The sequence below is a fragment of the Cyprinus carpio genome, chromosome B2, assembly GCF_018340385.1.
Source record: "Cyprinus carpio isolate SPL01 chromosome B2, ASM1834038v1, whole genome shotgun sequence".
NCBI lineage: Eukaryota > Metazoa > Chordata > Actinopteri > Cypriniformes > Cyprinidae > Cyprinus > Cyprinus carpio.
The window spans coordinates 10887621-10912768 of NC_056598.1; the positions used below are offsets into that span (position 1 = coordinate 10887621).

General features: G+C 37.7%; 2 protein-coding genes across 16 annotated transcripts in view; one reads left to right on the forward strand and one right to left on the reverse strand.

The window, feature by feature from the left end:
* Positions 1-543: 543 nt before the first annotated feature.
* LOC109055150 (endophilin-B1-like) lies at positions 544-10984 on the forward strand. 3 transcript variants are annotated; one of them, XM_042717993.1, is made up of 11 exons: positions 544-944; positions 1957-2098; positions 2644-2772; positions 5759-5892; positions 6001-6093; positions 6391-6525; positions 8523-8546; positions 8883-8972; positions 9939-10039; positions 10264-10486; positions 10561-10984. In XM_042717993.1, the coding sequence occupies exons 1-11, from the start codon at positions 882-884 to the stop codon at positions 10666-10668; spliced, it is 1242 nt and encodes a 413-aa protein (XP_042573927.1). In that variant the 5' UTR covers positions 544-881; the 3' UTR covers positions 10669-10984. The 3 variants fall into 3 exon arrangements, with proteins under 3 accessions (XP_042573927.1, XP_018927919.1, XP_018927921.1); XM_019072374.2 differs by having other exon boundaries at positions 545-944; positions 6439-6525; XM_019072376.2 differs by lacking the exons at positions 6391-6525; positions 8523-8546 and having other exon boundaries at positions 549-944.
* A 2814-nt stretch (positions 10985-13798) lies between these two features.
* The window catches only part of LOC109055155 (rho guanine nucleotide exchange factor 4-like), an 82411-nt gene continuing 71061 nt past the window's right edge, over positions 13799-25148 (reverse strand). For 7 of the 13 annotated variants that reach the window (XM_042717995.1, XM_042717997.1, XM_042717994.1 and 4 more), the window contains 10 exons: positions 20468-20644; positions 19757-19951; positions 19379-19558; positions 19057-19289; positions 17868-17997; positions 17659-17790; positions 17291-17534; positions 16657-16734; positions 16230-16474; positions 14714-14851 (listed from right to left, as the gene is read on the reverse strand). In XM_042717995.1, the coding sequence (XP_042573929.1) occupies positions 16236-16474; positions 16657-16734; positions 17291-17534; positions 17659-17790; positions 17868-17997; positions 19057-19289; positions 19379-19558; positions 19757-19951; positions 20468-20644 (1608 nt within the window). In that variant the 3' untranslated portion in view covers positions 14714-14851; positions 16230-16235. The other 6 variants (XM_042717996.1, XM_042718002.1, XM_019072386.2 and 3 more) reach the window with 5 other exon arrangements.

Consider the following 25148-nt stretch of genomic DNA (forward strand, 5'->3'; position numbering starts at 1 on the left):
TTTCATTCATCGTCAAGTGTGCTCGTTCCTCTTGCTGTCGTCAATCTGGCAACCTGCGTGTGCTTCAAGTCTGAGGAGGAGGGGCCGGGTGAAAAAAACCCTCTACAATATTTTGAATTTGGACTGCAATACCTAGTTCAACCACTCGGTGTCAATCCCACATACACCTGAATATCAGAAAGCCTGTTCTGATTATTAGCGCCATCTAGTGGACTTTACGAAAACCTCAGCAGTTTCACATGTAAATATAAAATTTTATAAGATTTTATATTAGTTATATTAGAAATTTTTCAAGTTCTCAAAACACACCAATATATTATTATTTCCCTTTAATAATATTATTAGTATTATTATTTGTAAACTATATATATTTTATTTCCTATCACTTGTTTATCGATTTCTTGCAATTTATAATAATAATAAATATTAAAAATAGTATTAACAGGAAATATTATTATTAATTATTAATAATATGTTTGATGGGCAAACTGCTGTCTAAGCAGGCTGCACACTAGGGTTTGAGACACATCCGTTGGCTATCGTTGAGTTTGTCCTTCCTCTCCACACTCCCTCACTCCTAACAGCTGCTGCTCTGCGTTAGCAGCTACACTACTGACAAGATACACCACAATACTTATACCACAATATACCACAATACCAGACAGTCTTAACACGCAACGTTAAAGCTTTACGCGTTTATTTTTAATTGGTTGTCTTTTCAGTCGCGTTTTTACATGGACTATACGCTTATTACGACAAAGCGAGCTGAATACATAAGTGTTTTGGCCGGGTGAAGAGAGGTTATAGCAGGCTAATCTGTGTTTGCTAACAGGATTCAGCTCAGACCGATCGTTTGAAACATCAGTATTTTATAAACAGTCATGGAGTTCAACGTTAGACGACTAGCAGCGGACGCGGGCACTTTCCTCAGTCGTGCTGTGCAGGTGAATTTCTTTAAATGACCTTAAAGGTGTCTCGTGGCTTAACTTGTGTTTGTTTTTAACCAGGTTGTATTTTCTTTATTGAAAATATTCAGACAAATTGAATGTCCTGTCATGATTTACTCACCCTCATGTCTGTATGACGGGGAGCACAAAGGCATATTGTTATTATGGCCCGACAGCCGAAGTCACCATTCACTTTCATTGCTTTTTTTCCCCCATAAAATGAAAGTGAATGGTGACCAAGACTGTCGTTCTGCCTAATTGTGTGTGCTCTACTGTGCACGTAACAGAAAAAAAAAGTAACATTCATTCGAATTTTCGTTTAGAACATAAGAGGATGGAGACAACATTTTCATAAAAAAGGAGTTCACTAACTCTTCAAAAAGTAGTAAATAAATTTCATTATTTGTAGCAATGAAAGTTTGTCATGTTACAACAATTGTAATAACAATTTTGTGTTAAATATATTCATTACTGACTGTTAAGACAGTTTATCAGCTATTTAAGTTAGTTAAGTATGTCAACTGCAATAATATACCCAAGCAATGCATCATATGGTATTTTTACATCTCATCTTTAAAGATTTTATGTTAAGAAAGCTTTTACTTTGTGGGGTTTTTTTTAAAGCATTTTCCTTTAAATTTATACACTTTGTATGTTTTTATTAGTTTTTTTATTTTTGAACCTATTTATTACTGCATTATTTGTTTAGATTGTTTTGTTCTTCTGTTTTGGCCTTTTAAAGCAACATTTAAAGGCACTATACAAAATAAAAAAATATTATAATTGTTACTAATATTAATGTAAACCATGGAAAAAGGACAAATGTTGGCCAGAAATGCAATCTAGGTCAGCAGCTCACTAGGCTTTTGTTTTTAAGCTGTATATGTGTGAACATTAGTAAGCCAACTGTAAAATGTCAATTGTATAATGTAAACTTTAATATATATTATAAACTGCATTGCTGAAATATATGTTAGAATAGCCAACAGATTGTTTGCAATCCATGTAGTTCACAGAGGAGAAGTTTGGGCAGGCGGAGAAGACTGAGCTGGATGCTCATCTAGAGACCCTTTTGAGTCGGACAGAATCCACCAAGCACTGGACGGAGAAGATCATGAAACAGACAGAAGTTTTGCTACAGCCGAACCCTAGTAAGAAGAAATACTTGATTAAACAAGACTGTAGTTTAGCATTACTGCAAGTTACAATAAAAAAATACATGCTCATTTGTATCACCAGTACAGAGGAAGTGAACTCAGGGTCACAGCTGGTGAAATCATCTCACTATTGCAGTAAACCTAATTGCAAGGGAGAGTGTGAAGTTCCCCATCTGTTCCTTGTAATGGGATTAAGACCCAGCCCTAATGATGAGTATTTTTAGCTGTTTAGGCAGGAAACCAAAACAGTGTGGGTTATATCTTACATTTATGATCATAGATTTTCTTACAGTAAGAAAGAAACATATCCTGTCTTCATTCCCGTTTTTGATGACATATTGGTGTTTTTACCACACTTTGCTTTATCTTTCAAGCACCTCATACAATGATAAAGGTGAAAGCTCATGATTCACAGTAACACTTTGTAAGATATTTTTAATGTTCAGCAACAGTAATGGTTAATAGGCCTTGCTTAAGAGGATGCATGTGGTCCCATCTGACTCTCACTGCTCTTAATTGAATTTGTCTGATGTTTGTAGATGTCCGGATGGAGGAGTTCCTTTATGAGATGCTGGACAAAAAAGTCCCAATGCGTGCCAACAACCACGAGTTACTGGGGGAGTGCATGATCGACTCTGGACACGAGTTTGGACCTGGAACAGCATACGGTAAACTCACTGCATAATATCATCCTACTAACACTGGACCCTGACAGTATCAGCTAGTTTTTGGAGCTATGAACGTATAGATGAAATTATTGTGATATCACTAAAAGCAACCATGCTTCTGCAGATAAGCAACTTTTAGTGATATTTTTGTGCAGCCCATACCCCCCCCCGCCCCCAAGTCAGCTTTGAAATTTTGTCATTTTGTAAGAAATTCAAACCAAAAATACTGTTTTGTGGCTCTTTAATGTGTCGTGACAGCGCCTCAGTTCAAGTAGCACATTAACCAATCGTCTCTTCCTCTTTGCTAATCATAGCACAAAATAAACATGAATGAACATCAGAAGGTATCTTGTTTCAGTGGAAAGATGTCAGTACAAACCATTTTTCAAGTGCAAGTCTGCAAGTCAAAGATATTTTTGGTGCTGCTCAAGAAACATTGCTTACTATTATCAGTGTTGAAAACGGCTTAATATTTTTTGAAAACCGTTGTTAGTAAAGTCAGGTCATCTTTATTTATATAGCGCTTTTAACAATACAGAATACAGACAATGTCGAAGCACTTTACAGTATCAAATAGGAAAATAGTGTGTCAATGCAAAAGGAAAATAGAAAACATAAAATTTTCAGTTAAAGGCAGTTCATCATTAAACTCAGTGATGTCATCATCCTGCTCAGTTCAGTTTAAATAGAATCTGTGCAATCAAGTCGACCATATCGCTGGAAATTAAGTGTCCCCAACTAAGCAAACCAGAGGCAACAGCGGCAAGGAACCAAAACTCCATAAGAACCCATAAAAAAATCCCAAATAGAAACTAGGGCTGGACAATATATCGAACGATATAATCATGCGCATCTCGTCAGTAAAGCCGGTTCCATGATTAGCGGTAAATCCCCATCACCTGCTTTCAAATGGAGCTGCAGTTAATACACAGAGCCGTAGTTCACTGACAAGCTACGCTATATCGAGTTCATTATTGAAGATGAATCGCCTTTAATAATGAACTCGATATAGCGTAGCTTCTCAGTGAACTACGGCTCTGTGTATTAACTGCAGCTCCATTTGAAAGCAGGTGATGGGGATTTACCGCTAATCATGGAACCGGCTTTACTGACGAGATGCGCATGATCATATCGTTCGATATATTGTCCAGCCCTAGGAGAAACCAGGTTCAGTCGGTGGACCAGTTCTCCTCTGGCCAGACGAACCAGCAGGTTGATCCATGCTGCAGCAAAGTTAGATTGTGCAGAGGGCTCATCTGGTTCCGTGGTCTTGTCCAGATGGCCATATAGGAGAAAAAGTATTCACTGGGGATTCGTCTCTGGGGCTCATCTAGATGTCCTGGTCTCTGCTGAAATTCAGTGCTGTAGAGGTCGTCTCTAGGTGCTGATCCACAATCTTTTCTAGTATCTTTGACAGAAAAGGGAGATTTGAGATAGGTCAGTAATTAACTAGATATTTGGGGTCAAGTTGTGTTTTTTTTAATGAGAGGCTTAATAACAGCCAATTTGAAGGTTTTGGGGACATATCCTAATGACAATGACAAATTATTAATAGTCAGAAGAGGAACTATGACTTATCCAAGCACTTCTTTTAGGAGCTTAGATGGAATATGGTCTAGCATACATGTTGTTGGTTTAAATGATTTAATAAGTTTATAAAGTTATTCCACTCCTATAGTAGAGAATGAGTGGAATTGTTCCTCAGGGGATCTATAGCAACAAAAATCTGATGCAATACTGTAGCTGATGGCTGCATGGTTACAATTTTATCTCTAATAGTATCAATCTTGGAATTAAAGTAGCTCATAAAGTCAGTACTGGTGTGCTGTTGGGAAATGCCAATTCCTGTTGGTGCTTTATTTTTCGTTACTTTAGCCACTGAATTGAATAAATACCTGGGGTTATGTTTGTTTTCTTCTAAAAGAAACAAAAAGTAATCAGATCTACCAGTTTTTAATGCTTTTCTGTAGGATAGGGTACTTTCCTGCCATGCAACACAAAATACCTCTAGTTTTGTTTTCCTCCAGCTGCGCTCCATTTTCAGGGCTGCTCTCTTTAGAGCATGAGTGTGCTCATTATACCATGGTGTCAGACTGTTTTCCTTAGTCTTCCTTAAGCGTAAAGGAGCAACCATATCTAAAATGCTAGAAAAGAGAGAGTTCATAGTTTCTGTTACATCATCATGTTTTTCTGAGCTATAGGATATGCTGAGGAATTGAGATAAATCAGGAAGAAAAGCAGTCTTTTGAGGTAGAAGTGATGGTTCTACCATACTTGTAACAAGAAGTCGAATTTACAGTTTTAGCTATCTGGAGTTTACACAAGACTAGATAATGATCTGAGAATGTCATCGCTTTGCTGCAGAATTTCAACACAGTTAACATCAACTCCATGTGACAGTATTAAATTTAGAGTATGATTTTGACAATGAGTAGGACCTGACACGTGTTGTCTAACCCCAGTAGAGCTCAGAATGTCTAGAAATGCTGATCCCAATCCAATGCATTTTATCATTATCAGCATGGATATTAAAATCACCAACAACTAAGACTTTATCTGCAAGAAGCATTTACACTTGTTTCTTTGGATAATGTTATATGAAGCACCATTACTTCAAACGAGTTATACTTGAAGCCTGCCCTCTGAGAAATACTGAAAATATTGTTATAAACTGAAGCAGCACCTCCCCCTTTACCTTTGGGACGCTGCTCATGTTTATAACATACATTTTCTTATTAAGGATTCTTTGATGAATTGACAAAAAACAGCTTTTATTATAGAGTTTCAAATAGACTTTTTTGTAACATTACATGTCTTTTATATAGTATAATGTATAAAGGTTGAAAGAACTGAGAATTGTGGCTGTTAATAAACCCTATGTAGCATCCATATACTGTATATTTTATTTTTCAGCTGACAAATGTTCCTAACTTCCTAATGTTTGTGGGTTTAGATAAATGTCCTCTCATCCTCTGATATACCGCAGGTAGTGCTCTCATTAAATGTGGGGAGACTGAGAAGCTGTTAGGCAGTGCAGAGAAAGAGTTCATTCAGAGCTCCGCCATTAATTTCCTCACTCCCTTTAGGAACTTCATTGAGGGAGATTTTAAAACCATATCGGTGAGCATCAGCATACCACTGAACATGCCTTTATTAACCTTTATATTATATTATGTTATACTGTATCTTCTAATCTGTTAGATTTACATTGTTGTGTTCTTTTCACAGAAAGAACGCAAACTGCTTCAGAATAAGCGTCTAGATCTGGATGCAGCCAAAAACAGACTGAAGAAGGCCAGAGTGGCTGATGCTCGCTCTGCAGTTAGTATTACACACGCACACACACACAGAGAATGCAATAATCAGCACTTTTTTTCTACAAGTGGCATTTTCAGCTTAACCATACACTCACAGCTTTTACAGCTTGTTAAAATGAGATATGTATTTCGGGAAGAGAAGTTCGAAGAGTGAAGGCTGTCTTTCATCTTTCCCCAAGCTAGCTGCCAGCTGTCTTATGCTCTTAGTGCGGTTTAACTAACAGAGAAGATGCTTGTGTTAAATGCCCTTTTGCGTGTGTGCTGCTGTCTTTGGATCTCTAACCTCTCTTATTTTCCCCAGTTCTCTCTCATTATGTTTCTATCTGTCTGCTTGCCTGCCTCCGTCTGGGAGCTGAACTCAAGCCCTCCACTGGGAGAGGAGTATGTGGCTCACTTTTCTTACATGCTCAGCTTCTTGCATGTCAGGTGGCTAAAGGTTTGTCTGCTGTGTCTAATAAAACATCTGCCCTCTTTTGCCCTTCACAAATCATTGGGGAGAAGTCAAAAATGCTTATGTGAGCAGAACATTTTATGTTCAAAACCACATTTTGATAAATACATGCTTGTATTTCTGTCCAGGGGCCTGTACCATGAAGCCAGATTAGCTGGCTAGCCAGGTAAGTTTCAGTTTAGTTTGCACCAATTTCAGTTTAGTTTGCACCCAAACTGGGTTTAAGGTACCATGAAAGTGGCTTGGCTTTTAGCTGCATTCATTGCCATAGTAACTTACACTCCATGGCTGACCTGCTCCAGGGCAGGTTATGTTCTGAGTTAGAGATCTCAAACTGACACAAAAAAGTCACTCTCCCAGTTTATCTTGCTCCAAATTAAAGGTCACCAGTACTAAAAAATGTCTGGCTTTAATGATAATAACTTAGTTATTTTATATGATTTATATAATTATGTGATTTTTATTATTATTAATCCATTACACACAAGCAAATTTAGTTTATGAGTTATTATAAATAATTTATTTTAAATGTTAATATATGTTAATGTATGTAATATAAATAAGCTGTAGAATCATAAGATAATGCTTTAAAAATGACTATGTGACCTTACATGTTCGAGTCTCTGTCGCTGTATATAACAAGTTTCACTTGTGACTGCACTGATGAAGCAAGATAATTGATTTTATTTGTCCTCTTTCATGAACAAGTATTTTTTTTCCTTGTAAATGCATTTAAATTCATCATATTCTTCAATCTCTTAAGCAAAACCTTTAACCTAGGCTCGTGATTGGCTTTTCGCCAGTGATGTCACACATTCATGTGCACATGCTCCACAAACTCAGGATCAAGGCCTGAGTTGACAAAGAAAGTTGATGATCAGCATCATGGTACCAACAAATACAGATTGGAGTGGTTTGGTTTTATCAATTCAAAACGAATCCTGTAACTCTGAATTTGTTCATCTACCATCATGGTACAGGCCCCAGCTGAACAGAAATAGCTGTGTCAATTCAGCACATGTTTGTGGTCGTTCATAACCTCTTATTTGGTACATGTACATCTTAATTTGTGAGATATTTGTGCTATTATTTAACTTTGAGGGCAACAGAATGCAATTTGGTGTGATTTTGTTGTCTGAATATCTGTGCCTGTGTAGTCTCAACTAACAGTATGATTTGTTTTAAAGATGCACGTTATTTACCATCCAATATTAGATTTTTTTTTTTTTATTTTAATTGTTTATATCAACCGATATTGGTATTTAATTGTGATGCTCATTTTACATTTTTAGATCATTATACCTTTGACTTCATCCAGCATTCACTTTTTTAAAAAAATTCAATAACTGATAGTTTTATAACACTGTAAAATTTAATTTTTAGAGACAAAAAAGATGATCTATTATTATACTGTTCTAAATAATATTGTGATGCCTGAATTTAATTGTGCCATTTAAAATGCTTGATTTAAGTGTTTTGTTCTTTATTTCTTAAAACAAAATAGTATAGATTTTATATTCATATTTTATATATTCATATCCTTATTTTATAATGATATAAATTATATAGTATCATATTGATAAAGTATTCCAATATGCATAAGGATACGCTTCAAAATGGTATAAAATACTTTAGAATGCAAGATTCATTACTTTAGTAAACTTAGAAAACATTTCACGATGAGGGGAATGTGTTTGGCTCATGTTTAACTGTTGCGTGTGCTCACACCTGTTGTGACACTGGATGATTCGAGTCTTCTTCCCTTTGCTGCATGCTTCACATTATTACTTGTAGACAGTGGTCAGCTCCCTGTTTTGGTTCCTTCCAGTGAATGTGTCTGTGCATGAATGGTGAAACCATTTAAGTTGCATAACGATTAGTTATGAAAGCTGTTGATTGTGAGTAGTGATTGGTTTGTGTGGTTTAAGTTGATGTTTTTGCTTGACCTGACGAGTTTGTCACTGTTTCTGAATGCTGGCCAGCTGTGGGCTGAGGAGGTGCAGCAGGTGAGTGTGCTTGATTCTTTCCTCCCTTAAGCCTGTTGAAGAAAACACATTTTTTTTATCAGGGAAACAGAAACGCCTGGCCTGCCTCGCCCTGATAGAGCTGTCTGATATGAACTCACCCTGCCACGTGAATGCGGAACTGCTCTTACATACAACTCAAACACATTCTTGTGTCCAGCAGAGGGAGCTACAAAGTTTATATTCCCACCTGCCACTGTGTCGCATTTACTTTGCACAGAAACCAGCTCAGGCAGTATGTCCATATGATTCTGAGCCTGTTGATCTGCATGTCAGCCACAGTGATTTTTTTTATGTATATGTTTGTGTTTCCCTCAGGCAGAGACAGAACTGAGGATAGCACAGAGCGAGTTTGACCGGCAGGCTGAGATCACCAGACTTCTGCTGGAGGGTATCAGCAGCACTCATGTACGCTCACAAAAGCTTTATGTGTATCAGTGTTTCCTTCTGCAGCACCACAGCAAAAGAAATAATGCGTTACCCAAGTAAAAGGGATAATTCTGTCATCGTTTTCTCAACCTCATGTTGTTCCAAACATGTATGTCCTTTTTTGATTACCAAGATGGTTTGCTACCAACATTCTTTAAAATATCTTTCTTTGAAGGGATAATTCTGTCTATGCGATGGGTTTTGTAAATCAAATCAAATCATCAACAAGCATGAAATTAATTACTTTTCTTAATGCGATGGGTTTTGTAAATCAAATCAAATCATCAACAAGCATGAAATTAATTACTTTTCTTAGATTATTCTATGAATCACTAATTTAATGATTTGGTCTAAAGATTCATTTATTGAATCAGTCCTAATGAAGGTCCTGTTCTGTTAATCAATCATTGGTCGTTTAATGAATAAGTCAAAAGGGTAATTCTTTGAATCAGTCTTAATGAATGGTTCTTATAATGAATCAGTCATTTGATGAATCAGTTAAATGACTCATTATTTGAATCACTTTTAATGAATGACTCTTATGAGCCTGTTCTTTTAATATACAAGTCAAAAGGCTCATTTTTGAATCAGTCTTAATGAATGACTTATACCAGCCTGTCATTTAACGAATCAATCAAAAGACTCGTTCTTTAAATCAATCTTAATGAGTGATTTATGGGACCATTTTTAATGAACCAGTCAAACAGATCATTCTTTCAATCAGCCTTCATGACTGTTGTTTTAATGAATCAGTCTAAATTAATTACTCAATGGATTTGTCAGAACAGATCCCACTGGTTTCTAAATCCAAACATTTAAAAGCGCTTTAAATATGTTAGGATTACTGTGGATTTATGACTAATTATAGATTGTGTGGGAAACACTGCTGTGTATATTCATGTATGTAATATGCGCTAATGGCTGTGCTCTCCTCTTTGTGATCAGGCTCATCATTTGCGCTGTCTGAATGATTTTGTGGACGCTCAAGCTACATATTATGCCCAGTGTTACCAGTACATGGTCAATCTTCAGAAACAGCTGGGAAGGTTGGCTCACTTTTATACCTCTATGCTTTTCTTTTTAATAGTTATGCATTTTTTTTAAACCAAATCCTCTGTTTTATGCTAAATGCATCCACAATGGAATCTTCTGTTCTCTCAAACAGTCAAATTGCGATGTAAGCAATGTTTATTAATTAACAAGTGTATGTACATTTAGTTATTTTTATATTTAAACCCACCATTATTAACTGTATCCATATTTCCTCCAGCTTTCCATCCACGTTCTCTAATAACAATCAGCCGGCTGGCAGCTCCTCCGCCAGCATCTGGGTTCCCACGGCACAGCCGGCCGCCTCACTGCCCGCTCCGCCGCCCAGCCAGGCCTCACCCGCACTCAACGAGCTCCGCAGCACCTCAGGCACCCGCAAGGCTCGTGTGCTCTATGACTACGACGCTGCCAGCAGCAGTGAGCTCTCTCTATTATCCGATGAGGTGGGAGTTCATCACGTCATTTCAGATTGTCATAAAATGAATTATAAGTCTTAATTGTCAAATATTTCCATCAGGTGATCACCGTGAGCAGTGTGCCAGACATGGACTCTGATTGGCTGATGGGGCAAAGGGGGAATCAGAAAGGCAAAGTGCCAATTACCTACTTGGAGCTGCTCAATTAAGGTCAGGGAGAAGTGCAAAAAAAAATCACATTGTAGATGTGATTTGACAAGAGTAACACTCCAGATGTGATCAGAGAAAGATCAGAGTTTAATGTAGTGCAAAGCAATATAAAAGTCTTCTACACTGCCATGTCCTGTTGTGTGAACGTCTCTTCTGCCATTCGAGGGGTGTCATAGTAGCCTTACAGTAACGAAAAGCAGTCAGAGATTGCCAACTATTCATCAGATTTATGTGCCAACTGATTTTTTTACTGCTAAACTAATTATTTGTGCTATAATGTGCTATGATGCTCTAATAAATATTATATGAACCTGGTTGGTGCGGTTTAAAGTGATCTTTCATTATTATTATTTATTTTATTTTTTTTAGAAAATAATCTCTTTTTTTTTAATCATATCGTCTTGTTTCAAGGTCACAGACAAAGCTGCACACACTGGATGCTAATAAAAAAAAAACACCATAGTAACAGTGAACAGAAATGCTGACCTGAATTTTGACCACTGGGTGGCAGTATTTTCAATTTGTAAAAAAATGAAAACGTAATCATTGCAGCTAAAATCTACCAACATGCCTCTTATCACTGGTGCAGTTTTTCACTGTAGTGGCACCAAACAGAACTGCAAAAATAGTGATAGTGTGTGGAAATGCTTTCCTAACACTGCCTGGACAAAGCTTTGTTATTGTTAATTAAAAATAAAAGTATTAACTGAGCTAAAGCTGAAGAAATGGCAAGTGGAATGGGAAGAATGTCAAAATAACAAACTTTTTGAAATAAATTCTGTTTTAGGAACAAGATATATTTATTATTTTAACCCCTTAACTGTCAATCACATTTTTAAACATAGATTTGTAAAGTGCATGATCCAAACTTACATTTTTATGATTCATGAACGAAAACAATTTGTAAAGTGATATTGATGTACCATTTTCATAGTAATGCAATGTCGGATTTTAAAAATGGGTTTCAAAGGATGAATTTTGAGATTAAGTTTTCAGTTGATATATAATTTCTGATTATTTCTAAAGTTTAATAGAAATTGTTTTTTTTGGACAAAGGTCAGACCTCCTGTTATGATGTGGATTTTTGAGGGTGCACTCTTGTCATAAATTAAACTATTACTTTTCCTACATGATTTTTAACAAAAAACATTGGTAAAATATATATTTAGGAGTCTTAGACCTTTCCAACGATAGATTAGGATTTAATTGTAATATAGTGAAGTAATTTTAGGCAGTGACAGTTAAGAGGTTAAATCTAGGCGTGATCAAGTTGTGTATATAAGGTGTCGTGTTGGATATGCTATATGGACGTTTATTGATTGGTGAAGAAGCACCAAAATTTCAATATTGCGTGACTCGCTTGACGGTGAAACATGTGCTTTTGGTCTGCCCAATACTTAATGTCACGTTCATCTTTGGAACACAAATTAAGATATTTTTGATGAATTCCGAGAGCTCTCTGACCCTCCCATAGACAGCAAGGGTCCTTACACGATCAAGGTCCACAAACGTACCAAGGAGATAAAATAATCCATGTGACATCAGGGGTTCAACTGCAAAAAATATCTTAATTTGTGTTCCAAAGATGAATGGAGGTCTTACGGGTTTAGAATGACATGAGGGTGAGTTCATCCTAGCGCCATTTTGGAGAATATCCACTTAAAATTGCGTATGCTGTTTTATGTCAGCTGTGCCACACAGATACGTTGTTTTCGTTCAAATCAAAGCAGAAATGACGTAAACAGCGTATCCGCGTTTAAAATAATAATTTTATTATTTTGTGCTCAAAAAATATTCTCGTAGCTTTGTAAAATTACGGTTGAACCCTGATGTCACATGGATTATTTTACCAAAGTCCTTTCTACATTTCTGGACCTTGATCACATAAGGACCCTTGCTGTCTATGGGGAACAAACACTTTATACAAATTCGTCAAAAATATCTTAATTTGTGTTCCAAAGATGAATGGAGGTCTTACGGGTTTAGAATGACATGAGGGTAAGTAATTCATGCCAGAATTAAAATTTTTGGGTGAACTAACCCTTTAAAGACTTGTTTTATAAGAGCCAGAAAAATATTTACAATTTCTTTCAAAAGTAAATTTAAAGAATCTTTTATAGAATTTCATGTACAAAACTTTTTGTAATTGCTTTATTTGATTTTTATATTTTGTATCGTTTACTACTTTATTGTTTTTCTAATGTATAATCTTTGTTTGCGGTGAAATAGCCTGTGAAGCTGATGTGGCAATAAACATAAGTCTGTTTAATCAGGAACTAAAGCTGAAATAATGAAAATTTGGCAACTAACTGAAAGTATAAGTTGAAATAGTGAAATTACCAAAACAATAAAATGAAAAAAATAAATAAATTTCTTAAGTTTTAAAGGGATAGTTCACCCAAAAATGAAAATGCTGTCATTAATTACTGTCATTCCAAACCCATAAGACCTTCATTCATCTTTGGAACACAAATTAAGATATTTTTGATGAAATTCAAGAGTTCTCAGACCCTCCCACACAACTGCAGTGTTTCTAGGTGCAGAAATGTTGCAAAGACATCTATGAAATAGTCCATGTGAAATCAGGGGTTCAGCCTTAATTTTACAAAGCTACGAGACTACTTTTTGTGCGCAAAGAAAACAAAAATAATGCACAAAAAGTTTGCACACAAAAAGTATTCTTGTAGCTAAACGAAATTATGGTTGAACCCCTGATAGAGTGTCAGAGAGCTCTGGGATTTCATCAAAAATATCTTAATATATGTTCCGAAGATGACTATAGAGGTCAATATCTACTGTCAACTGTTTAATTACCAGCATTGCCCAAAATATCATCTTTTGTGTTTAACAGAAGAAACTTGTGCAGGTTTGGAACAAGTGGAAATGATAACAGGGTTCTGCTTAAATAAACTGAAAATATAAAATAAAAGCTTATTCAAAATATGAATAAACACTATATACTATTATATAAATTATAATAAAATAACACTGGTCGAGCTGCTCTTTGGGAAATACAAACTATGAATGTTTTACTTATAGTTGTTTTTGCACATTAAGCTGAAACAGAAAGTCTTTCAACATTAAAAATATTAAACATCAGTTTTCCGTTCCCCAAATGTCAGATTCATAACACTTGCAAATGCTTTTTATTAACATATTCTGTTCTGTGGTCAAAGATTATCATACATATTTGACAACTGTCAAACATAGTCTTTAATTTAATAGTACCATTATCTATCAGAATGACAGAATATTGAGAATTTTATTTGGGTTGAAAATGTCGAGTTTCACAGCAAATTCATGCAACCCCCATCACAATATGTGGCTTACGTTTGGAATGGCACTTCAAAGAGAAGTTCGTTACAGAGGAGTCATTAGGCAGCAGAATCAAATGAGCACATACATGAAACACTCATCTGAAACGGTGAGTACCGAAGGGACGTCGTCTACGTTTCATTTCAGAGGCTTCATGAGGAGAAAGTTGGGAGGAGTTGATAGTTGCATACACAGACTGACATGATATCGACGGACTTCGAGTGACAGCCTCCAGGAAGTTAATACAGTAATAAATCTCAACACGGTCTACTTTTATCTTGTGCGGAACCCTTTGAAACTTCAAACATCATCATGGATTACACAAAAGTATCAAATTACATACAAAAGCTAGTAGTTGGGCACTGTGGATAGCTGGCATACATTGAAAACTTGAAAATAAATTAACCAACATATAAAGAAGTCCTCTCTTCAAGCAGGGCTCTTTCGATGAAGCGTGTCCGTACGATGACTTGCAGCAGTAGTCGTGTTAGTGCCGGAAAGTGGAGCGGTTGAGCAGTAGTAGCCGTCTTTTTCGACGTTAATAATAACATAGCGGGAACGCCCTCCCACGATGTTCCACAACGTCTGGGAGCGATGCCGTGATTGTAACCAACCCATAAAGTGCTTTCGCAATTGGACAAGAAAAATAAACGTGTTACACTGGGATAAAAACACGAGTTCAGGCACAACCGCGAATGTACCGAGTCTCTCATTTTTTGAACGGTGTCAAGCGTCCGATGTTGTGCCAGAAATTGGAGGTCTTGCGTTTGGGTTCAGCCAACATGATGACCTGCTGCTGGGGCAAGGATGTGGGAAGCGTGGGGTGCTTCTGACGCAGCAGGAAGTCATAGTAGGGCCTGGTCACAGCTGTAGGAAAGAGGACATTAACAAAGGGTCAGGACCTGAGAGATTTCGGTCATTAGAGAACGGGACACAGATGTACACATGGGTTTAGTAGACGAGCGTGTTTTGGTCGTTGGTTCTGCATGTTTGAGTCAGACCAGTTTAGAGTATGCCGATATTATTGAATGTTATGCTGTAAATGGGTTAAGTGTGTACTTGTCAGGGAAGGATGGGTTGCCAATGAATTACAGAAACTAGATCAGTTACTGTAAAAAAAAAGAAAAAAAAAAGTCTGGGGTATCAATACAGATTTTCTGATTTGATGATGAAAGTGATTCTCACCTCAGCTAATGCTGTACATCTTGGGCATTACAAAAATTAATGCCATTTATTTATGCAAAACTGCTATTTTTATTTTATAATAATAATTAACATTAAAATAATGTAAACATATGCACTCATATTTTAGTTCCCATTAAAGAGTGGCAAAAGTTCCTAAAAACAACTGGCTCACAAGAGTCATTTGAATCAGATTGAATCAGTTTGTTCTGCATGTTGATTCACTAAAAATAAAATAAAAGCAATTTAAAAGATTCATTTGTTTGTGAACTGGGCTACACTGGTTCTGCTGTGGGTTTTTGATTCACTAAAAAGAACTGGTTTAAGAGAGTCATTTGTTTGTGAATCAGACTCCATTGTTTGCGCTTTATGTTGATTCACTAAAACAACTACAACTCACTAAAAAGTCAATTGTTTGTGAATTGGCACACACTGTTTGCGAGGTGCATTTTTTTATTCACTAAAAAGATCCCGTTTAAAAGAGTCATTTGTTTGTGAATAAGATTACACTGTTCTGCATGTTTTTGATTCACTAAAAATAACCATTTTAAAAGATTCATTTGTTTGTGGATTGGGCTACACTGGTTGTGCTGTAATTCTTTGATTCACTAAAAAGATCCAATTAAAAAGAGTCGTTTGTGAATAAAACTACATTGCATGTTGTTATTCACTATAAATAACTCGTTTTAAAGAGCCATTTGTTTGTGAATCACACGACACTGATTACTCTGTATGGTTCTGGTTAAAAGGTTCATTAGTTAGCTAACTGGACCAAATTAGTTACTTTGTATGTTGTTAAATCCCTTAAAATTCCTGCTATAAAAGAGTCTTTTGTTCATGAATCAGACTACACAAGTCATTCTGCATGTTATTGTATGCCCCTTGTTTGGAAAACTCAAAAAAAGCTGTAATTTCATCTTTTTATTTTATCATATTCAATTCAGACTGCAAAATCTGGTAAATGATGATTCAAAAATTGATCATGATTAATCAGAAAATCAATATTTTGTCCCAGCCTCAGTTATATAAGCAGATAAGTCACACTAACACACTGTGGAATTACCCTGGACTACTCGATCGGCTCTCTACTTTGAGAGGACACCCAAGATATTGCCCTGCGCAGGACCCCAGGGGGCACCCTAACCCCCCGCCCCTGCCTACGCTGAGGGCCTTCAGGGAGGAGAGGTGAAGTTAAGGTGGCCCTGGGAGCCAGAGGTCCTGAAGGTTCAGAAAAACGTAGGCACTTGGAAGTTTTTGGGTGAAGAAGTGAAGGAGATCTGAGTGCCAAAAGATGCTGTAAAGCTAAAGCTGTTCCAGGGCAGCGAGGTAATAATGAAACACAACACAAACATGGTCAAACACGTGCTTGTGAACAGATGAACAGAGACCACACATGACACAACTCATTCACTACATGCTAAACAGTCTCCACACTATATCCTGGATCTCCAGAAAAGACAAGTCAACTTGACAAAACAGCTGAAATTCACCTTTGGGCTTCCCTGTTGGATGACTTTTAGATGCATTCAACATGGCCTGCTTCTTCTGGACCTCTGTGATCGTAAAACCTGTTAGGAGGACAAAACAAAGACGTTAATACAATTAATCAACTGTGGGGAACAGACCAAGTAAATAAATAAAAACTAAAACTGAAACAAAAAATTGAAATATTATACCTAAATAGTAATATTTTAAAATAAGATACAAAAATTACTTAAAAGGACTTAAGTGTGTATAAAATTAAAAGGAAAACTGAAAATATACAGATAAATAATGAATGAATATATACAAATAAATTCAAAATATGAATAAAAACTATAGCTATAGCATAGAAATAATATATCATTAATACTAAAATAACTCTGGCTGCCAGGGTATGAGGTTGTTGCGTACTGGTTTAATTTAAAAGAGCCCAAGCCTTTCTAGTCCCTAGATATGACTAAGGATGTAATTCTAGATGATTTTTGGTTTATCGTCTGATAGGTGGAAATTGTAAATTCAATCACCAAATGATTTCAAGTTGTCATTTACGTCCATTTTTGTTGCTGGAGAACAAATGATGCATGTAAAGACTGTGGACAATCAAATCAATGCTTTTATTTGCGCTACTAAGAGCCTGTTCACCTGTTTCGAGGTCGTGCTGGACCTGTTCCCGTTCATCCGCAAAGGCTCGCAGCCAGCGCTGCTTCTGCTCGGGTTTCTTGGCACACAGAAGGTGGACCTCCTCTCCCCCAGGAGAACATAATTTCAAGGCATTCTTCACACTCACGTTAAAGTCCTTATCCTTCCCATCCTCCACATCCACCACTTGCATCTGATCCATGTCTAACCGACCCTTGTAGTACAGGATGTCCCTCCGAAGAAGATCCTGTGGTGCCAAGCAAGTAGAACAATCATATAAAATAACTACTTTAACTCACAAAAAAAAAGTAAAAAAACATCTGCCATAAATGACAGTAATTCTGCTCTCACTGGCACAGTAAGCAACTGACCTTCTTACAGAAAACCAGTTGGTGGTCAAAGAGAAAGAACATTCGCTGCTGGCCTTTGGCCTGTGGCTGGGAGATCTTGGTCAGGTCTCCAGAGAAAATCAGATCAGAGCTTCTGCTCAAGATGTCTTCACCCTAATGAAGGGGAAAAGAGCCTGTGAGACCACACAGAATCAGTGTGTGAATATCATCAAGATGCTCGTGTAATTTACCTCCCAGTCTTCTATGGAGCTTTGCCACTGAGCAATTTTGTCAATATTCTCCAGACGCCTCTTTCTCTCATTGATCAGTCTGGCCACATTCTTCATTGCATTTAAAGCAGCTTCCACATCCTTATAATCTCTGAAAAGCAAAATATATGAGATTGGAAATGCCAATTATTAAAATGTGAATCAAATCATTCAAAACACTTTCAGTGATTCAGTGATTTACCATCATCCATTAGCGCTCATGAATTATAGATCTTTTTCCTTTAAGTTACTGCATTGATATTTTTAATCTACTGGGCAGCAATATCCATCTAGACCAAATATTTTGAGAAAGCAGCTTTGCCATCACAGGAATAAATTACATTTAAAATATTTTTAAATAAAAGACAGAATGTAATTTATTCCTGTGATACATTTTCAGCGGTCATTATTCCAGTCTTCAGTGTCACATTTTAACATGCTGATCTGGTTTTCAAGGAACATTTTTTTTATTTCTTATACATTCTTCATTTCTTATATTTTATTTCAAGATCAACAGACAGTTCAAAAGAACAGCATTTCATTTAAAGACAATGAAAAAGAAATCTTTTTACTTTTTCGATTTACTGAATAAAAAGTATTAATTTCTTTAAAATAGACTTCTGAGCCAATCTTTTGAACACTAGTATATGTATCTGTATTTTTATTTTTATTTAACATAAGATGACACTTGATTATCACTGATGCTCAACCAAGTGAAATATCACCAATTATATTCATAAAGTGTGTGGGGGGGGGGGTGTTTCATTTCTTATTTACAGACATGCATATATGCTATACGTTTCTATGCAGTTATTTTGTAGCAACTGACATGAGTGAAGAGCACTGCAGCACAAATCTAACTCTCTAGATATGGAGATTTTTAAAGTGTCATCTACACAAATAATTCACATTTTATTTATTTAAAAGAGAGCTAAATGTGCTCATATGTGCTTAATTTCAAGATCTCTATTAAATACAGTAAAATGCTTGACAAAATATCATTTACATCTTATAGCTAAATCACACATGAATGCGGACATACAGTCCACTCTCAGAAAAACAGTGGAAAAGTTGGTACCCTTTAAAAAGGCACACCTTTATATTAGCATCTTTTGATTGGGTACCCAGTTATATATGAGAGTGTAGTAAATGTGTAACAGCAGGCAGTTACCTGTGCTGTGGGTTGGTGTACTTCAGCAGTTCTGCCAGCTGCAGAGGATACTTGCAGATCTTCTGAACAGGAGTAAGCAGGAATCCATCCAAGGAAATGTCGATCATCTTCTGGAGCAGACGACAGGCCTCAAAAAAGAACACATACTTCTTGATCTTCATCAGTTTGGAAAGCTGCACGCAGGCATTGGGGTGGTTGTTGCAATATTCAGAGTAGATCTGAAAGTTTGTTTGCTGGATGGAAAAGAAGTGATGAGAACAGAATAAAAATCCAAACCTAAAAACTGCATCCTACATCACCGCCTACATGGAAGTCAGCTTACGTGCTCTAAGAAGCAGGAGCCAATCTCGCTGAGGTGAGGATGATCTTTGTTGAATTTCTTCTCCAAGGCTTTGAGGAACTTCTTCTGGAAACGGTAGAGCTCATCGATGTTCCCAAAGATAGTGCGCAGTTGCTCCTCAGTGAACATATCTGTCCTCTTCCGACACTGTTTTATATAGCCCTGGAAGCCAAAGTGAGTAAGTCAAAGGTTTAACGCTACAGCACAGCTAGTTGGATTATGGAGCAGCTGATATAAATCAGGTCGTTCTCTCAGCATGTAAACAGAGAGCTGAGTGACTCTACAGACACTGTAATGCTCTGAAACAAGATCCACATGCTGAAGTAGAACCGATCGATCAGAGCCATGTGGCAAACTGACCTCACAGATGTCCTTCAGGTGTTTGATGTAATCCCTCTCTGTGCTCATGATTTCATTGATGACGTTGGCTCTCATCTGCTCCTTGCAGGGCAGACCGGGCCCTAAGGGGCCCCCCATGCTGGCCCCACCCCCCTCCGAGGCCCCGTCCAGATGGGCTAAGTATTCCTCCATGGGTTCATCTTGGTTCACGCGTAACTACCAATAACAAACAGGGTAATACCATCAGGATTTACTAAAGTGATGAAAAGGTACTGACAGTTATTTGCGGATGCCCTTACTGCATATGTATTTGCAGGTTCAAAATTTATAGGAGGAGAGTATTTGAATAAATCATGCAATGTGATTTAGGTCCGCAGTAATCAATTTACTGGTATTTGTGCAATTATTTAACACTCCAGAAAAGCATGTCTTAACCTATTTTGTGCTTAAAATCCCTGCAATAACTTGCACTGCTCTTGGTTGATTGTGTTGGTCATTATGGAAATGATCTGACTGCGCCTGTGTTCTTTAATTTCCACATTGTCATCAGATCACCTTCAGAACTTTCCACTCCCGTCGGCTCTCTTATTGTAGTTAATCTGGTCCTAAATGTTCACAATGTACTTGGCAAAAAGAACACTGGTGCACCCTCATGACACCTCATTCTAGCCTAATGTAATAGTGATGACATAATGTGACAGTAATCCAATTTTTTGTTATGTTCTCCTTTACCCGAACAAAGCTGGCGGGGAACCAGCCCTCGCTATCCAGCACCCGGCCCCACCACCACTCCTTGTTTGTGGCATCCACTACTTCGATGACATCTCCAGCTTTGAAGCCCAGCTCCTGGTCGTCCATGGTGACGTGGTCCCATAGAGCCTCCGCGCACACGCTGCCATCACTGATCAGCTATTGAGACACAAGACGTATAATGTAACTGATCATATTAAACCAGAAACTACTTTAACATGAGTATAATAGCAAATATGTATGCAAATGACAAGTATTAAGTCTTTTTATCACAGTTGCATTTCATTTCATTGCTTAATTTCATTTATGTGACTAGTATATGGAAATTCTTACACTTAATTGTTCTTGCTGTTTAATACACACTGTACAGCAACATGCAGTTTACATTGGAGCTTAGAAATATATTGAATATTTACAATTTATTTGTTAGGATTTTGCAGGTGTTAAAATATACAACACTATTGTGAGGATTTTACTGCATTTTTTATTTTACGTTTTGCATGACATTTGTAATAGATTCTCTAAATTAATCTCAAGTAGCAAAAATTCCTTCAAATTAGTAAAGTCAGTCAGATCAAATTATCTGTCGATGCATCCATTCAAAACTCAACTGTTTGTTAACAATAATCACTCAGCGATTCTAATGTAGAGCATTAAAATGCCTTAGTAAAAATATATATAGTTAGCTAATTATTACTTCATTATATTTGTGCAAATAAATGGAAGTAATTAATCTTCCAATTGTTGTTGTAGTATGTATTGATTTTCTTCAATTTATTGTTTTAAGTTCACCTAAATTAAATGTTCTGTAAGTATTAATACATGATAAATAAAAACAATGTGATAATGTGAAGTTTTAGGCTTGGTTTTCAATTATACAAAAATTCTGGATGGCTATAATTACTCACCATATCCCCATATATATATATATATATATATATACATATATATTTATATACACACACACACACACACACACACACACACACACACACACACACATATATATAAATATATATATATATATATATGCTATTTAAATGATACATTTTTTCCTTACTACGCTGCAAAAAATAAATAAATACTTTTTTTTTAAATACTTTGTAATAACACAGAGCATTCAGTTTCACTGCCTGTTTTAGTATCTCAATGGCATATAATGTGTTATCATGCAATGATATACAACCCTTCATTCTGTGCACTTAACCAAAACCAAAATGCAATGTATCACTGGAGAAAGAATTACCAAATTAAGGCTTTTCTGTCTGCAGTCTGCTTTTTCCCTGAGTGCTCATTTTAAGTTTCCACTTTCTGCTTGCAAGGATTGATTTGGCAAAGTAAACAAAAAGCGGGGTAATATATTGCCACACTGTTCAGCTTGGCTACAGAGAAAATTAAGTGAAATCCTGGCAAGCTTAACAGCCTCCATCAAACCATCTCTGCTGCACAGCTAAACATGATCTATCGATGCTGATGTAATAATCAGACTCTGTTCTCTGTCCATACTTTGTGCTCACAGCACCGATGGACTCGAAGGCTGAATATACACCCCCTGAATCCAGAGCCCAGCATTCTCATCACCACAGCTGTGCCTATGTACCCTGTTGCCTAGCGACACACCCACATACTTTCCCATGTGCCTCCTCTTCACGGCCTGTGAGTTGCAGCTTCTTGGTTTGTTCAAAGATGATCAGAAACAGCCCTGGCACATATTGTACAAACATACAAAAAACTAATGAATATTATGAATGATCATGAATGAACAAGGTTTTTAAAACTAGTCTGGATGTTCTAGTATCCAAATATTTCCAGAATACCATTTTTGATGAGCCAAAACATGCAAAGTTCATTGGTTGATTTTCTAATTTGTTTCCTTCTAGATTTTTATTACTCACCAAGACACCATGCTGCTCTAATAAACTATAACCCCACTATAACTGTGTCAAGCTCACCAGTGTGACCTCTTTTTTTTGTTTGTTTTTTGCTCACCAGTGAAAGGACTGCGCAGATCCCTCTGGGACAAAGTCTGGCATAAAAGAAAGCCTCTCATGAGCCAAAAACACCATGTTTATTGTGCTCGCTAGTCAGAATCAAAGCATATAGATCTATAAGTTGACAGTTACACAACAAAACAAGCACAGTCAATCAAAGGTTCTGACAAATAAACACCCAAACCTACCTACAGAAGCAGACAAAACGTCTAAAGATGCCCTCAGATGACTTCAAAGATGAAATCAAAGCCTGACCCCTAGAAGCCACTCAAGAGTGGTTACGGTTTGGTAAATAATTAACACACTGCCGTTCCAGCATATTACTTCTGGCTGAATGCCGCCAACCTCACACACAGTCACACCCATTCCTGTTACCTGCACTGTGATGTCAGCATCCTGAAAACCCATCCACAAGTGAGCGAGAGGGACCAACTTTCCCTCCTCCTCCTTGTCTTCCTCTCCACCCCTCCCCTCGCTCTTTCTCCTCACTGCGGCTGCGCCCTACTGGAAGGCCAGCAGGAACATCAGCACTACGTTGATGATGACCAGCAACATCATGATGACGAACACCACCAACTTCTGGGCCTCCGGGCTGAGGTTGCACCGCAACAGGAAGTGAGCCATGCCCTGCCGAGACGTTGTTCGCTGGCCTCCGCGAGCCATGGCGCCGGAAACCCCCTCGCCTAGAGGTCTATGTGCAAACGCTCGACGGCACACGGTTTGCCGGCCGGATCCTCTCAGTGTTCTCGGCGAAACGTGAGAGGGAGGGGGAAAAGCCTCCACGTCCACAGTTACCTGCTCACTTCCTTTCCGTTCCCTTCTCGTTCTTTCTCTCTTTTTCTCGCGTGCACGCTATCTTCTTCCTCCTCGTCCCTCACTCCCCTCAGATCTTTCCCCGCGCACTGCTGATGTCAGGAGCAGGGGTGGATGTGTCTCTCCGCCTCCATGTATTCTTCTTCTTCTGTGCTATTTTGTGCCCCTTCCTGTCTGTTTTTCTCCTCCTATGCTCCCCTTCGCTGCCTCCCCCTCGTTCCCGTCCCTCGTCCTCCTGCTCTGCTTAAACACACGGCCGTGCTAATTCCCTTGGATCTGATTAACGCACTTGAAATCCCTTCTCTTTTCACCGTCTCTTTTGCAAAATGCAAAGCTGAGGGGCGCAAATGGTAGCTGCATCTGTGCTTAGCAGCTCTAGCAAAAACCATCCATCCATCTCCCTGAATTGACTTCTGTTTTTGCTCCTGTTTTTTTCCTCTCATCCTTCCCAGCCAATCGGCTGGCGGTGCTGTGAAGCGTATCCAGGATACCAGAGTAGAGGAGGCCGGCCTTAAGCGGCAGCAGGAGGGAGGCAGGCAGTGGGGGGAGGGATGCGAGAGAATGCAGCACAATACATCCTTTCTATCCTGGCGCTTCTCTATTGGCCGAGCCAGCCGCCCGTCAGCCGCACTTCCAGTGTAAAAGCGAGCACGTCTTGAGGCAGTGCTACGGTGACGGTAATGCTGCTAGAGATATTAATTAAAGACTGCATGAGATGCCAAACGTCTCTTGAGCTTTCATTTCCTCACCCGGGCCGGTGTCAGTGAGGTAGGATTAACGCAGTCATCCTCACTCGTCTCGTTCCTGTGCATCAATTTGTGCACAGCTAATGGGATTAGTGAAGGCCTCTGATTCCACTAACCTGCTGTTCTCTCTCTCTCGGCCGCAGAGCCCCATCCCCACTGTCACAGTGTCACACAGCACGATACTTCCTTTTAAATCAGCAGCTGTGCCTTTTTGACATACACACAAGCAAAATAATCACTCACTCTCCCAACACTGAAACAAGCTGTTCCCCCCATCACAAGAAATTAACACTAAAACTAGATTTTTATATTTTCCGTGGAAAATATATTTCTATCTTGACAACTCTCAGATGATTTTAGCATGGTAATGGATATGATAATGTTACTGTGTTTGGTCTTGGCAGAATAGATCTGCTACGCTGCTGTTGTTGTAGATTATTGCTGCTGCTGCTGCTGCAAAGCAAATACAAGAACTTGCTACTGCCCATACGGTGCTGTGAGTGTTTAAGACAGCTGCTGCATGTGTAGCATATATAATAACCTGTAGCAGATCTATACAGGTGGAGCTAGGGGAGGTGGAAGGTTTCAAAAGGAACTCTAAAGGTCCATGCGCTGTGAACTGCTCTAGTGAACACTAATCAGCCATTTAAATGTAAAGCAGTAATATCACTGGCTATGTACGCAACATGAACTAATCAGCTTGTGCCAAGCAGTTAAGCGTTGTGAATATTATCAGTCTGCATTAATGATCCATCAGCCTGTGCCATCTAGAGCTTCATGACAGAACTTGCTATTTCACTGAGAGTTGTGCCTACAGAATGTAAAAAAATTTTGCAGGTTGCTACTATGAAGTACCTAATGTCTTCTAAATGGTTTTTAATGTGTTGCTATGCTATTGATAAGGTGTTCTGGGTGGCAATCAGTATTTTTGTCATGTTTTTTAGTAAAAATATTCTTAAATATCTTTGAAACAATATAAACTTGAAGCAAAATAAGCGCAAAACAAGATAATGGATTGAATTAAAATTTTATTAATCCTTTATTTCTCTTTTCTGAAGCTTATTGTTTTCAGTCAGCATGACATGGAAAATCATTTCATTTCTATCTACTGTA

Coding starts and splice junctions, on each gene's coding strand:
- LOC109055150 (XM_042717993.1), top strand. CDS start 882: ATGGAGTTCAACGTTAGACGACTAGCAGCGGACGCGGGCACTTTCCTC. Junction 5,893..6,000: donor GAGATTTTAAAACCATATCG/GTGAGCATCAGC, acceptor TTCTTTTCACAG/AAAGAACGCAAACTGCTTCA. Junction 10,487..10,560: donor TCTCTCTATTATCCGATGAG/GTGGGAGTTCAT, acceptor TATTTCCATCAG/GTGATCACCGTGAGCAGTGT.